The 12692-nt window shown below is 42.7% G+C and overlaps 1 protein-coding gene across 3 annotated transcripts in view; it reads right to left on the bottom strand.

The window, feature by feature from the left end:
• Positions 1-12692, bottom strand: part of LOC121317643 (T-lymphoma invasion and metastasis-inducing protein 2-like) — a 113312-nt gene that overhangs the window by 56102 nt on the left and 44518 nt on the right. For 2 of the 3 annotated variants that reach the window (XM_041253792.1, XM_041253793.1), the window contains exons 2-3: positions 5161-6077; positions 3451-4569 (exon numbers count right to left, since the gene is read on the bottom strand). In XM_041253792.1, the coding sequence (XP_041109726.1) occupies positions 3451-4563 (1113 nt within the window). In that variant the 5' untranslated portion in view covers positions 4564-4569; positions 5161-6077. Of the gene's footprint in view, positions 1-294; positions 474-3450; positions 4570-5160; positions 6078-12692 lie in introns of those variants that run through there. The other variant, XM_041253794.1, reaches the window with a different exon arrangement.

The following is a 12692-nucleotide window of genomic DNA, read 5'->3' as shown; positions in this document are numbered from 1 at the left end:
CTGTGCATACTGTATAGGGAGACCCAATAACAACCCACACATGAGGCGTGTTAAAGGCAAAAACTGAAACAGGAATAGAGACATGAGCATCATACAAGAAAGACTAGAAAGCATTATTATTATTATTATTATTATTATTATTATTATTATTATTATTATTATTATTATTATTATTATTATTATTATTATTTTAATAAACCAATCCCCCTCCCCTCAAAAGCAACCTATCCTCAGTTTGGGAATCAGAAGAATATTGTGATGGAAGGGAGTCTTCTTGGTAGCCTCTCTGCTTACCCTGGCAAGTACAGCAGTCCTAAAAATGTCCCCTTGCCTGTTCATAGTAGGATCGTCAACAGTGTCCACCCTGTTAGAACTCTGCTTTCCAGTTCTTTCCACCTCAGTGTCTAGTGCAGCATCGTCAGTGTGGTTTCAAAGCCCTGTGGTCCTCCTCGTCCAGAAGGGGCATGTGGTCGGTACATGGGACAGTGTTTCATTTTCATCAAATGTGCCGTACTACCACTGTATACATTAGCCAGGCCGGTCTGGCCAAAAAGCTGTCAACTTATCACTTCCTCTTTAGCCTCCCTAACGAGCAGGGAAATTAAGTTTGCGTTTGCCAAGCATCCTTACATGCCAGAAATGAAGTCCCCTGCAGCGTGAAACCTGTCTGTACTACCCACACATGGGACTAGGGAGAAGCGGCCCGCACTAGAAAAATACACCATACTGCTTAACACAGGGAAGTCACACACAGGTCTATCTTTAGATGGTGTTAGTCCTCAGCATCCTGAATAAATGAGGATATTGTTAGGAGGATATAAAAACACATATCTATGCTTAAAAAAACAAATAAGTTTGACAAAAAGAAAGTAAGTATTGTTTTTAGAAACCACAAAACACGAGAAACTTTTTATATAGGCATGCATTATTTGAAACACCCAGTCGTGCTTCACCCTGGGTAGTACGAACACGTTTCACACGTCTTGCAGTTTTACATGTTTACCACATTCAACCTCCATGGTCTTTATTTCTAAAACATGGAAGTTTGCATCACAGAAACATGGGGGTAAAGATGTTTCTGCCTGCTTCTTTTGCTTAGCCATCTTCAGCAGTCCCCCAATTCTGCAGTTTGAACACAGGAACCTCAAAATGTATTTATTGTACACCCTTGAAAATTAGACTCTGATTTCTAGGGGCAAATAATGTTCATTAGTAGTAGTAGTAGTCATAGTAGCAGCAGCCCATAAGCGCAGGCGAGCAGAAGGGACACACAGCAGTCTAACTAAAAAAAAATATTCAGCGAAAGAAAGTACGCAGAAAGAGTACACAGAACTGCAAACGCAAGTCAAAAAGGAAGTTAGAAAGGCCAAGAGAGAAATAGAAATAAACATTGCTAAGGGAGCTAAAACCAATTCCAAAATGTTTTTCCAATATTACAACAGCAAGAGAACATTCAAAGAGGAGATTAAATGTTTAAGAGATACAAATGGCAAAATCGTAGAGGAAGAAAAAAAAATAGCAAATATGTTAAATGATTACTTTTCACAAGTTTTTACAAAGGAAGATACTGACAACATGCCCCACATGTCATCCAGTTCCTATCCAGTTTTAAATAACTTTAGCATAACTGAGGCAGAAGTGTTAAAGGGACTAGGAGCTCTTAAAATAAACAAATCCCCTGGGCCGGATGAGATCCTCCCAGTAGTACTCAAAGAAATGAAAGAAGTAATTTACAAACCGCTAACCAAGATCATGCAGCAGTCTCTTGACACAGGGGTGGTACTGACAGACTGGAAAATTGCAAACGTAATACCGATCCACAAAAAGGGAAACAAAACTGAACCAGGTAACTACAGACCAGTAAGCCTGGCTTCTATTATATGCAAACTTATGGAAACTATAATAAGATCCAAAATGGAAAATTACCTATATGGTAACAGGGTACTGGGAGACAGTCAACATGGTTTTAGGAAAGGGAGATCGTGCCTAACTAACTTGCTTGATTTTTTTGAGGATGCAACATCGATAATGGATAATTGCAAAGCATATGACATGGTTTATTTAGATTTCCAGAAAGCTTTTGACAAAGTCCCGCACAAAAGATTAATTCTCAAACTGAACGCAGTTGGGATTCAAGGAAACACATGTACATGGATTAGGGAGTGGTTAACATGTAGAAAACAGAAAGTACTGATTAGAGGAAAAACCTCAGAATGGAGTGTGGTAACCAGCGGTGTACCACAGGGATCAGTATTAGGTCCTCTGCTATTCCTAATCTACATTAATGATTTAGATTCTGGTATAGTAAGCAAACTTGTTAAATTTTCAGACGACACAAAAGTAGGAGGAGTGGCAAACACTGTTGCAGCAGCAAAGGTCATTCAAAATGATCTAGACAAGATTCAGAACTGGGCAGACACATGGCAAATGACATTTAATAGAGAAAAGTGTAAGGTACTGCACGCAGGAAATAAAAATGTACATTATAAATATCATATGGGAGATATTGAAATTGGAGAAGGAATCTATGAAAAAGACCTAGGAGTTTTTGTTGACTCAGAAATGTCTTCATCTAGACAATGTGGGGAAGCTATAAAAAAGGCTAACAAGATGCTCGGATACATTGTGAAAAGTGTTGAATTTAAATCAAGGGAAGTAATGTTAAAACTGTACAATGCACTAGTAAGACCTCATCTTGAATATTGTGTGCAGTTCTGGTCACCTCGCTTAAAAGGGCTTAAAAGGCATGTCATATGCAGACAGGCTAAAAGAATTGAATCTGTTCAGTCTTGAACAAAGAAGACTACGTGGCGACCTAATTCAAGCATTCAAAATTCTAAAAGGTATTGACAGTGTCGACGCAAGGGACTTTTTCAGCCTGAAAAAAGAAACAAGTACCAGGGGTCACAAATGGAGTTTAGAAAAAGGGGCATTCAGAACAGAAAATAGGAGACACTTTTTTACACAGAGAATTGTGAGGGTCTGGAATCAACTCCCCAGTAATGTTGTTGAAGCTGACACCCTGGGATCCTTCAAGAAGCTGCTTGATGAGATTTTGGGATCAATAAGCTACTAACAACCAAACGAGCAAGATGGGCCGAATGGCCTCCTCTCGTTTGTAAACTTTCTTATGTTCTTATGTTCTTATGTTCTTAAGACCGGTGGAGTGGAGGTTGCGAGTGGGTGTGTAAAAGGTTAAAAGATCTGACAAATAAAGCGGAGCCAGCGCATGGAGAGCCTTGTAGGTCAAGAGAAGGATTTTAAAATCCACTTGAAACCTAACAGGCAGCCAATGCAAGGACTCCAAGACAAATAATTAGCACAATGTGTTTTCTTAATGCATTTCTTGTAATATTTAAAGAACTTCTCTCTTCCCTTTTTTCTGTGTTTCTTTAGGTGTAAGAAGGACAATATTAAAGAAGGTGAAAAGAGAACATGTAGGTGTCTCACCTGCAGCTTTCTCTTCTTTCTGGTCAGGCTTCCAGTCCAGTCACTGATGCGCCTCATTTTGCTCTTCAAGGTGTCTCTCTTGGCACTGCCCTCCACAATGGACTTGGACTTACGACAAGGCAGCGTGTAGGAGGAGTACTGCATGCTGCCCAGACCCTCCGAGTCAGACGCCACCTCCACATCCGGGGCTAGCGAGGCCCGCATCTTTCTTCTTGGGGCATTCAGGGACTCTGGTGAAAGACCCTTCTCTGCAGTGATTGCATCCCTAAAGAGATCCTGTAGGGATACAGGAGTTGCCCGCTGTTCAAACAACCTCTGCTGGTTCTGTAGGACTGCATCTCCCAGGCTTGTGTCTGCAGTCCTGCTGGAGGAGTTGGGGTGGTCCGTGTCATTGAGATCAGCAGCGTCGTTCCCCCACGGAGAATCATACCATGAACTCTCAGAGCTCAACGAGCTTCCCTTACTGGTTCTGAGCCCGGAGTCTCCAGGGCTAGGGCTCTGCCTTCTTGAGATACCTGAACTACTGGGTGTTGACTCGAGAGTAGGGGAGTATTTTAACAGCTGGACCGGTCCATCAGAGTCGTCGACGGGGATTGTGTTGTTGTTGTTACTGTTGGTGAACTCCACTCTCAGACTGCCGTCAAACTTCCCCAGTGTTTTAATGAGCACTTTCGGACTGCTTTTGTCTTCCACCATGTCCGACAGGGACTCCTTCTCATTCGCAACATGGTCATTGCACTCATTGGCTGTGCTGTGGCTGCTCTGCGCATCATACCCAGTGTAGAGGAAGCTGCTCTCAGGCACAAACCTAAAGTTATTCCCAGGGTTGCAGTCTCTGGGCTTGACATTGGCACTGTTTTGACTGCCCTTGGTCATGCAGTCGTAGTGGCGGGCGGAGTATGGTTGGCTGCTTTTGTGCTGTGAAAGGCAGCTCCTGGCCTGCGCTCGAGTCTTATAACCGGAAGCGTGTCCCCAGCTGTGTGCAGAGCGAGACTGTTCATCTTTGGCATGGACACTTCGAACTCGTAGGGAGCAAGGCTTCTGCTTGCCAGGTACAACAAGGCGATGGTTTTTACACCCCTGAATGCTGTATTGGCTTTCAGAGTTCCCCATTTTAATCTGGAAAAAAGGAGGGACAAAAAATGTTAACTACATTTTGTCTGTGGATCATGTAAATTGTTAGTTAATTACAGTGGTAACACAACATTTATTAGCAAGGCACACTGTTGTGCAAAAGTCTTAGACATGTTGCATTTTTCTACTCTGATGCACTATGATCATCAACAATTTACTCAAAGCCTCCACTAGTGTTTTCTACTATTATAACAACCTTGCATCACTCGATTTTCAAGGTGTGGTACCCGAAGCATAATCAAGAAGTACAGAGAACCATCTCTGTAATTGACAAACCCAGGACTGGAAGACCCAGAAAGCTGCCTAACAAGGATGACAATACTTAAAGATAATATCCTTAAGGAATAGAAAGACAACAAGCATTGAATTGACAACAGAACATGTGTACAAAACTACTTCAAATATTTTTTTTTTCAGGTATTTTCAATATTCCATGCATGAAGGTTAATAAGGGCATGTTAACTATAATATGTTAACCAACATCGGCTTGGAAACAGCTGTTTGAGAACTGTAGGTGCGGCGCATTGTAATTATTGATATGTGAATATCTGTGTTCAGTACCTATTTCGCTCTTACCAATTGAACAGTTAACTCTGGAAAGGTCTGAAAAGGTCTGGAATCCCACTCATCTGCGTGGTCTTCAGAACTGCACCCTGGAAAGGTCTGGAATCCCACTCATCTACAAGGTCTTCAGAATTGCACTCTGGAAAGGTCTGTAATCCCACTCATCTGCAGGGTCTTCAGAACTGCACTCTGGAAAGGTCTGCAATCCCACTCATCTGCATGATCTTCAGAACTGCACCCTGGAAAGGTCTGGAATCCCACTCATCTACAAGGTCTTCAGAATTGCACTCTGGAAAGGTCTGTAATCCCACTCATCTGCAGGGTCTTCAGAACTGCACTCTGGAAAGGTCTGCAATCCCACTCATCTGCATGATCTTCAGAACTGCACCCTGGAAAGGTCTGGAATCCCACTCATCTACAAGGTCTTCAGAACTGCATTCTGGAAAGGTCTGGAATCCCACTCATCTGCGTGGTCTTCAGAACTGCACTCTGGAAAGGTCTGGAATCCCACTCATCTGCATGGTCTTCAGAATTGCACTCTGGAAAGGTCTGTAATCCCACTCATCTGCAGGGTCTTCAGAACTGCACTCTGGAAAGGTCTGGAATCCCACTCATCTACAAGGTCTTCAGAATTGCACTCTGGAAAGGTCTGGAATCCCACTCATCTACAAGGTCTTCAGAACTGCACTCTGGAAAGGTCTGGAATCCCACTCATCTGCGTGGTCTTCAGAACTGCACCCTCGAATGGTCTGGAATCCCACTCATCTGCAAGGTCTTCAGAACTGCACTCTGGAAAGGTCTGGAATCCCACTCATCTGCAAGGTCTTCAGAACCGCACTCTGGAAAGGTCTGGAATCCCACTCATCTGCAAGGTCTTCAGAACTGCACTTTGCTTCCTTGATAAAGTAATCTAACTCTCCGGAACTCATCTGCAAAAGCAAACAAACAAAAGAAGAGGCGTGATCATCAGTCCTGTATTCAATTGTACTGAACTGTGCTTTCTGCTGGGAATACGGTTCACAAAGAGGCCACACTTAAGTTCCTTGACACACCAGATTAAATGAAAGCTGATGGGTTTGGGAATGTTTTTAAAGCAACTACACTTAAGTTCCTTGACACACCAGATTAAATGAAAGCTGATGGGTTTGGGAATGTTTTTAAAGCAACTTCACTTGCCCCACGTTTATTTTTAACCCTTGGCATTCCCTCAGATTAACATCAGATCATCAATGGAATGCCGAGGGATATGACATGGTTTCAGCACACCGGTGTTTAGTACTTCTGATGATTGTGCTTGTTTGCATGACGTTGCAATTGAAGTAGTGTTCTGGTAGACAGAAGACAGGAGTTATAGTAGTGATGCTATTTGTTCAGCATACAAAACAATAACATTGTACTCAGGGCATTTCATTATACTTTTAGGACTTCTGAATTCATATAGAACTTCGATCAATATTCTAAAAACTGAAATTGAATTATTACCAAAACAAAACATTTAGATCCCCCCCCCCCCATAATCTGAATTTATATACAAGGCAGTAAAACAATCTATATTTCGATATTTTGTTTCAGCATTTTTTTTTCTTGCTAGTTTACACCATTAGAATTGGTTTATTCTTCTCAAAATCATCATGCTTTTCAAACAAGAACATTGCTTACCAAGCTCCTCTGCAGCTCAGTAATGCAAAACACACTGAGGAAGAACATTGCTTACCAAGCTCCTCTGCAGCTCAGTAATGCAAAACAAACTGAGGAAGAACATTGCTTACCAAGCTCCTCTGCAGCTCAGTAATGCAAAACACACTGAGGAAGAACATTGCTTACCAAGCTCCTCTGCAGCTCAGTAATGCAAAATGACTCACCTTTTCTACTAGACAAGTCAACACAGGATAGTTCAGCACTAGCACTCTCTGTGGTTAAGACTCAACAGTGCCTACTTTAAACTATCATAATTTAAAAAAATAAGGAAGAAATACTCAAGGGATGACAGCCCTCGTTTGACTGCTATGCAGTTAGTGCTTCTCATTTAACTAAACACAATCACACACACACACACATCCTTTGTGAGCTGAACGGAGGCACCATGGTCTTGTAATAAAGAAGAGGAGGGCTGGTTTTTAAAACCTAACTCTTCTACAGCTTTACTGTATGACTGAAACCAGGGCATTTATTACTGTTGTATCCTCGAGTCCTAGACAAAGTAATATTCCATTGGATATAGTGTCATTTTAGACAGGCTACCCAAGAGGGGTAATGCACATACATTTTTTTTAAAAAGATTTAATATCAGAAACAGCACCAGAGCAAAAATAAGCATGTACTTCCCCATTACTCTGAGACTAATGCAAACCTCACTGTCAAGGAGTCATTCCAATCTGACAGCTGGGTATATACACTGAACAAAAATATAAACGCAACATGTAAAGTGTTGCTCCCATGTTTCATGAGCTGAAATAAAAGATCCTAGAAATTTTCCATACCCACAAAAAGCTTATTTCTCTCACATTTCGTGCACAAATTTGTTTACATCCCTGTTAGTGAGCATTTCTCCTTTGCCAAGATAATCCATCCACCTCACAGGTATGGCATATCAAGAAGCTGATTAAACAGCAAGATCATTACACAGGTGCACCTTGTGCTGGGGACAATAAAATGTGCAGTTTTGTCACACAACACAATACTACAGATGTCTCCAGTTTTGAGGGAGCATGCAATTGGTATGCTGACTGCAGGAATGTCCACCAGGGCTGTTGAACATGTTCATGTTCATGTTCATGAATGTTCATTTCTCTGTCATAAGCCGCCTCCAACGTCGTTTTAGAGAATTTGGCAGTACGTCCAACCGGCCTCACAACAGCAGACCACGTGTAACCACGCCAGCCCAGGACCTCCACATCCAGCTTCTTTACCAGCGGGATCGTCTGAGACCAGCGACTCAGACAGCTGAAGAAACTGTGGGTTTGCACAACCGAAGAATTTCTGCACAAACTGTCAGAAACCGTCTCAGGAAAGCTCATCTGCGTGCTTGTCGTTCTCACCAGGGTCTTGACCTAACTGCAGTTCGGCGTCGTAACTGAATTCAGTGGGCAAAGGCTCACCTTCGATGGCCACTGGCATGCTGGAGAAGTGTGCTCTTCACGGATTAATCCGTTTCAACTGTACCGGGCAGATGGCAGACCGAGTGTATGGCGTTGTGTGGGCGAGTGGTTTGCTGATGCCAATGTTGTGAACAGAATGCCCCATGGTGGCGGTGGGGTTATGGTATGGGCAGGCATAAGCTACGGACAACAAACAAAATTGCATTTTATCGATGGCAATTTGATTGCACAGAGATACCGTGACAACATCCTGAGGCCCATTGTCGTGCCATTCATCTGCCGTCATCACCTCGTGTTTCAGCATGATAATGCACGGCCCCATGTTACAAGGATCTGTACACAATCCCTGGAAGCTGAAAATGTCCCAGTTCTTCCATGGCCTGCACACTCACCAGACACGTCACCCACTGAGCATGTTTGGGATGCTCTGGATTGACGTGTACGACAACGTGTTCCAGTTCCCATCAGTATCCAGCAACTTCTCACAGCCATTGAAGAGGAGTGGGACAACATTCCACATGCCACAATCAACAGCCTGATCAACCTCATGTGTCGCGATACATGAGGCAAATAGTTGTCACACCAGATACTGACTGGTTTTCTGATCCACGCCCCTACCTTTTTTTTTTTTTTTTTTTTAAGATAACTGTGACCAACAGATGCTTGTCTGTATTCCGAGTCATGTGAAATCCATAGATTAGGGTCTAATGAATTTATTTCAATTGATTGATTTCCTTATATGAACTGTAACTCAGTAAAATCTTTGAAATTGTTGCATGTTACGTTTATATTTTTGTTCAGTGTAGAATGTACCTTCTGTAGAATGTCAGACAGGACTGAGGCATACTGCACAGACCTTCTGTAGAATGTCATCAGACAGGACTGAGGCATATTGCACAGACCTTCTGTAGAATGTTATCAGACAGGACTGAGGCATATTGCACAGACCTTCTGTAGAATGTCATCAGACAGGACTGAGGCATACTGCACAGACCTTCTGTAGAATGTCAGACAGGACTGAGGCATACTGCACAGACCTTCTGTAGAATGTCAGACAGGACTGAGGCATACTGCACAGACCTTCTGTAGAATGTTATCAGACAGGACTGAAGCATACTGCACAGACCTTCTGTAGAATGTTATCAGACAGGACTGAAGCATACTGCACAGACCTTCTGTAGAATGTTATCAGACAGGACTGAAGCATACTGCACAGACCTTCTGTAGAATGTTATCAGACAGGACTGAAGCATACTGCACAGACCTTCTGTAGAATGTTATCAGACAGGACTGAGGCATACTGCACAGACCTTCTGTAGAATGTTATCAGACAGGACTGAAGCATACTGCACAGACCTTCTGTAGAATGTTATCAGACAGGACTGAGGCATACTGCACAGACCTTCTGTAGAATGTTATCAGACAGGACTGAGGCATACTGCACAGACCTTCTGTAGAATGTCAGACAGGACTGAAGCATACTGCACAGACCTTCTGTAGAATGTCAGACAGGACTGAAGCATACTGCACAGACCTTCTGTAGAATGTTATCAGACAGGACTGAAGCATACTGCACAGACCTTCTGTAGAATGTCAGATAGGACTGAGGCATACTGCACAGACCTTCTGTAGAATGTTATCAGACAGGACTGAAGCATACTGCACAGACCTTCTGTAGAATGTCAGATAGGACTGAGGCATACTGCACAGACCTTCTGTAGAATGTCAGATAGGACTGAGGCATACTGCACAGACCTTCTGTAGAATGTTATCAGACAGGACTGAAGCATACTGCACAGACCTTCTGTAGAATGTTATCAGACAGGACTGAGGCATACTGCACAGACCTTCTGTAGAATGTTATCAGACAGGACTGAAGCATACTGCACAGACCTTCTGTAGAATGTTATCAGACAGGACTGAAGCATACTGCACAGACCTTCTGTAGAATGTTATCAGACAGGACTGAAGCATACTGCACAGACCTTCTGTAGAATGTTATCAGACAGGACTGAAGCATACTGCACAGACCTTCTGTAGAATGTTATCAGACAGGACTGAAGCATACTGCACAGACCTTCTGTAGAATGTTATCAGACAGGACTGAAGCATACTGCACAGACCTTCTGTAGAATGTTATCAGACAGGACTGAAGCATACTGCACAGACCTTCTGTAGAATGTTATCAGACAGGACTGAAGCATACTGCACAGACCTTCTGTAGAATGTTATCAGACAGGACTGAAGCATACTGCACAGACCTTCTGTAGAATGTTATCAGACAGGACTGAGGCATACTGCACAGACCTTCTGTAGAATGTTATCAGACAGGACTGAAGCATACTGCACAGACCTTCTGTAGAATGTTATCAGACAGGACTGAAGCATACTGCACAGACCTTCTGTAGAATGTCAGACAGGACTGAGGCATACTGCACAGACCTTCTGTAGAATGTCAGACAGGACTGAAGCATACTGCACAGACCTTCTGTAGAATGTTATCAGACAGGACTGAAGCATACTGCACAGACCTTCTGTAGAATGTTATCAGACAGGACTGAAGCATACTGCACAGACCTTCTGTAGAATGTTATCAGACAGGACTGAAGCATACTGCACAGACCTTCTGTAGAATGTTATCAGACAGGACTGAAGCATACTGCACAGACCTTCTGTAGAATGTTATCAGACAGGACTGAAGCATACTGCACAGACCTTCTGTAGAATGTTATCAGACAGGACTGAAGCATACTGCACAGACCTTCTGTAGAATGTTATCAGACAGGACTGAAGCATACTGCACAGACCTTCTGTAGAATGTTATCAGACAGGACTGAAGCATACTGCACAGACCTTCTGTAGAATGTTATCAGACAGGACTGAAGCATACTGCACAGACCTTCTGTAGAATGTTATCAGACAGGACTGAGGCACTGCACAGATGTTCTGTAATTGCATAGCGACAGGGTGGCGTGAAGACCTAGACATTCCAGTGCATGCTAATAGATACAGCTACTGTGTATAAAATCATCTCATCAGCACATCAAAAATAACATCAATACCTGCAAATACCAAACTTTGCTCTAGCGCATGTGCATGTTTTATAACTACTTTTGTTTTATTAACAACAAAAGTGTATAAAAGGGTCACAAACAATCACAGTACGTTATAGGTCAGTTTACCCAACCTAAAGCATCACTAAATTCAATCTTAGGAAACACGGAACACATAAAGAAGATGATGTAATGCACTGGTGACAGATGAAAGGAAACTGACAAAAAAAAAAAAAACTAAGCAATTTTAGACAAAGCAACTTCATCTCAGTGAAGATTTCATAGAACATTGCACTCTACAGCACAGACAGGACTGAGGCATACTGCATATATATATATATATATATATATATATATATATATATATATATATATATATATATATATATATATTACACACACACACATAAAACCTGTAAAAACTTACCTACACTAAAGGTTGAGCTTTAATCTATCCAGTTTTTGAATCCCACAAGTTGATTTTTGAGCTTTTAGATCTAAAACTGTATCCACACAGATAGACACACTTACACTCAGTGGCCCTGCAGGGCTGTGGCTACTGTAGCAATCTTCAAAAGCCAAACCGTTGAGTTCTAAAAGCAGCCTGGCGCTCTGTCTGGGGTGTATTTTTACAGAAAGACGCACTCACACACTCACACACTCAGTGTCTTCGCTGTTGTTGAGTTCTAAAAGCAGCCTGGCTCTTTGCCTGGGGTGTATTTTTACAGATAGATGCACTCACACACTTACACACTCAGTGTTTTCGCTGTCGTTGAGTTCTAAAAGCAGCCTGGCACTCTGCCTGGGGTGTATTTTTACAGATAGACGCACTCACACACTCACACACTCAGTGTCTTCGCTGTCGCTGAGTTCTAAAAGCAGCCTGGCTCTTTGCCTGGGGTGTATTTTAACAGATAGACGCACTCACACACTTACACACTCAGTGTCTTCGCTGTCGTTGAGTTCTAAAAGCAGCCTGGCAGTCTGCCTGGGGTGTATTTTTACAGATAGATGCACTCACACACTCAGTGTCTTCGCTGTCGTTGAGTTCTAAAAGCAGCCTGGCACTCTGCCTGGGGTGTATTTTTGTTTGCTAGCTATACCCTTTGAGTGTTCACTTTTTTTTCCATTGGTGGAACAGAGGATGAAGCAGGCTTAAGTGGTTTTCCATGGGCTGCCTGAAATGATTAGCCCAGGCAGCCTAGCATAATGCCTCAGAGTCACTAGGGAAGCACTATGACTAGGCTCTTGTGTGAACCTGCATTCCACAATTACCACAAGAGCGAGTTAGCAATGGAAGCTACCAGCGAGCCGACGGAACGAGAGAGAGAGAGAGAGAGAGCGAGAGAGAGAGAGAGCGAGAGAGAGAGAGAGAGAGAATTGCTGACATGAG

This window comes from Polyodon spathula, chromosome 6 (assembly GCF_017654505.1).
Source record: "Polyodon spathula isolate WHYD16114869_AA chromosome 6, ASM1765450v1, whole genome shotgun sequence".
NCBI classification, from domain to species: domain Eukaryota; kingdom Metazoa; phylum Chordata; class Actinopteri; order Acipenseriformes; family Polyodontidae; genus Polyodon; species Polyodon spathula.
The sequence above is the reverse complement of the archived record's forward strand: the minus strand, read 5'-3'. Positions and strand labels throughout refer to the sequence as shown.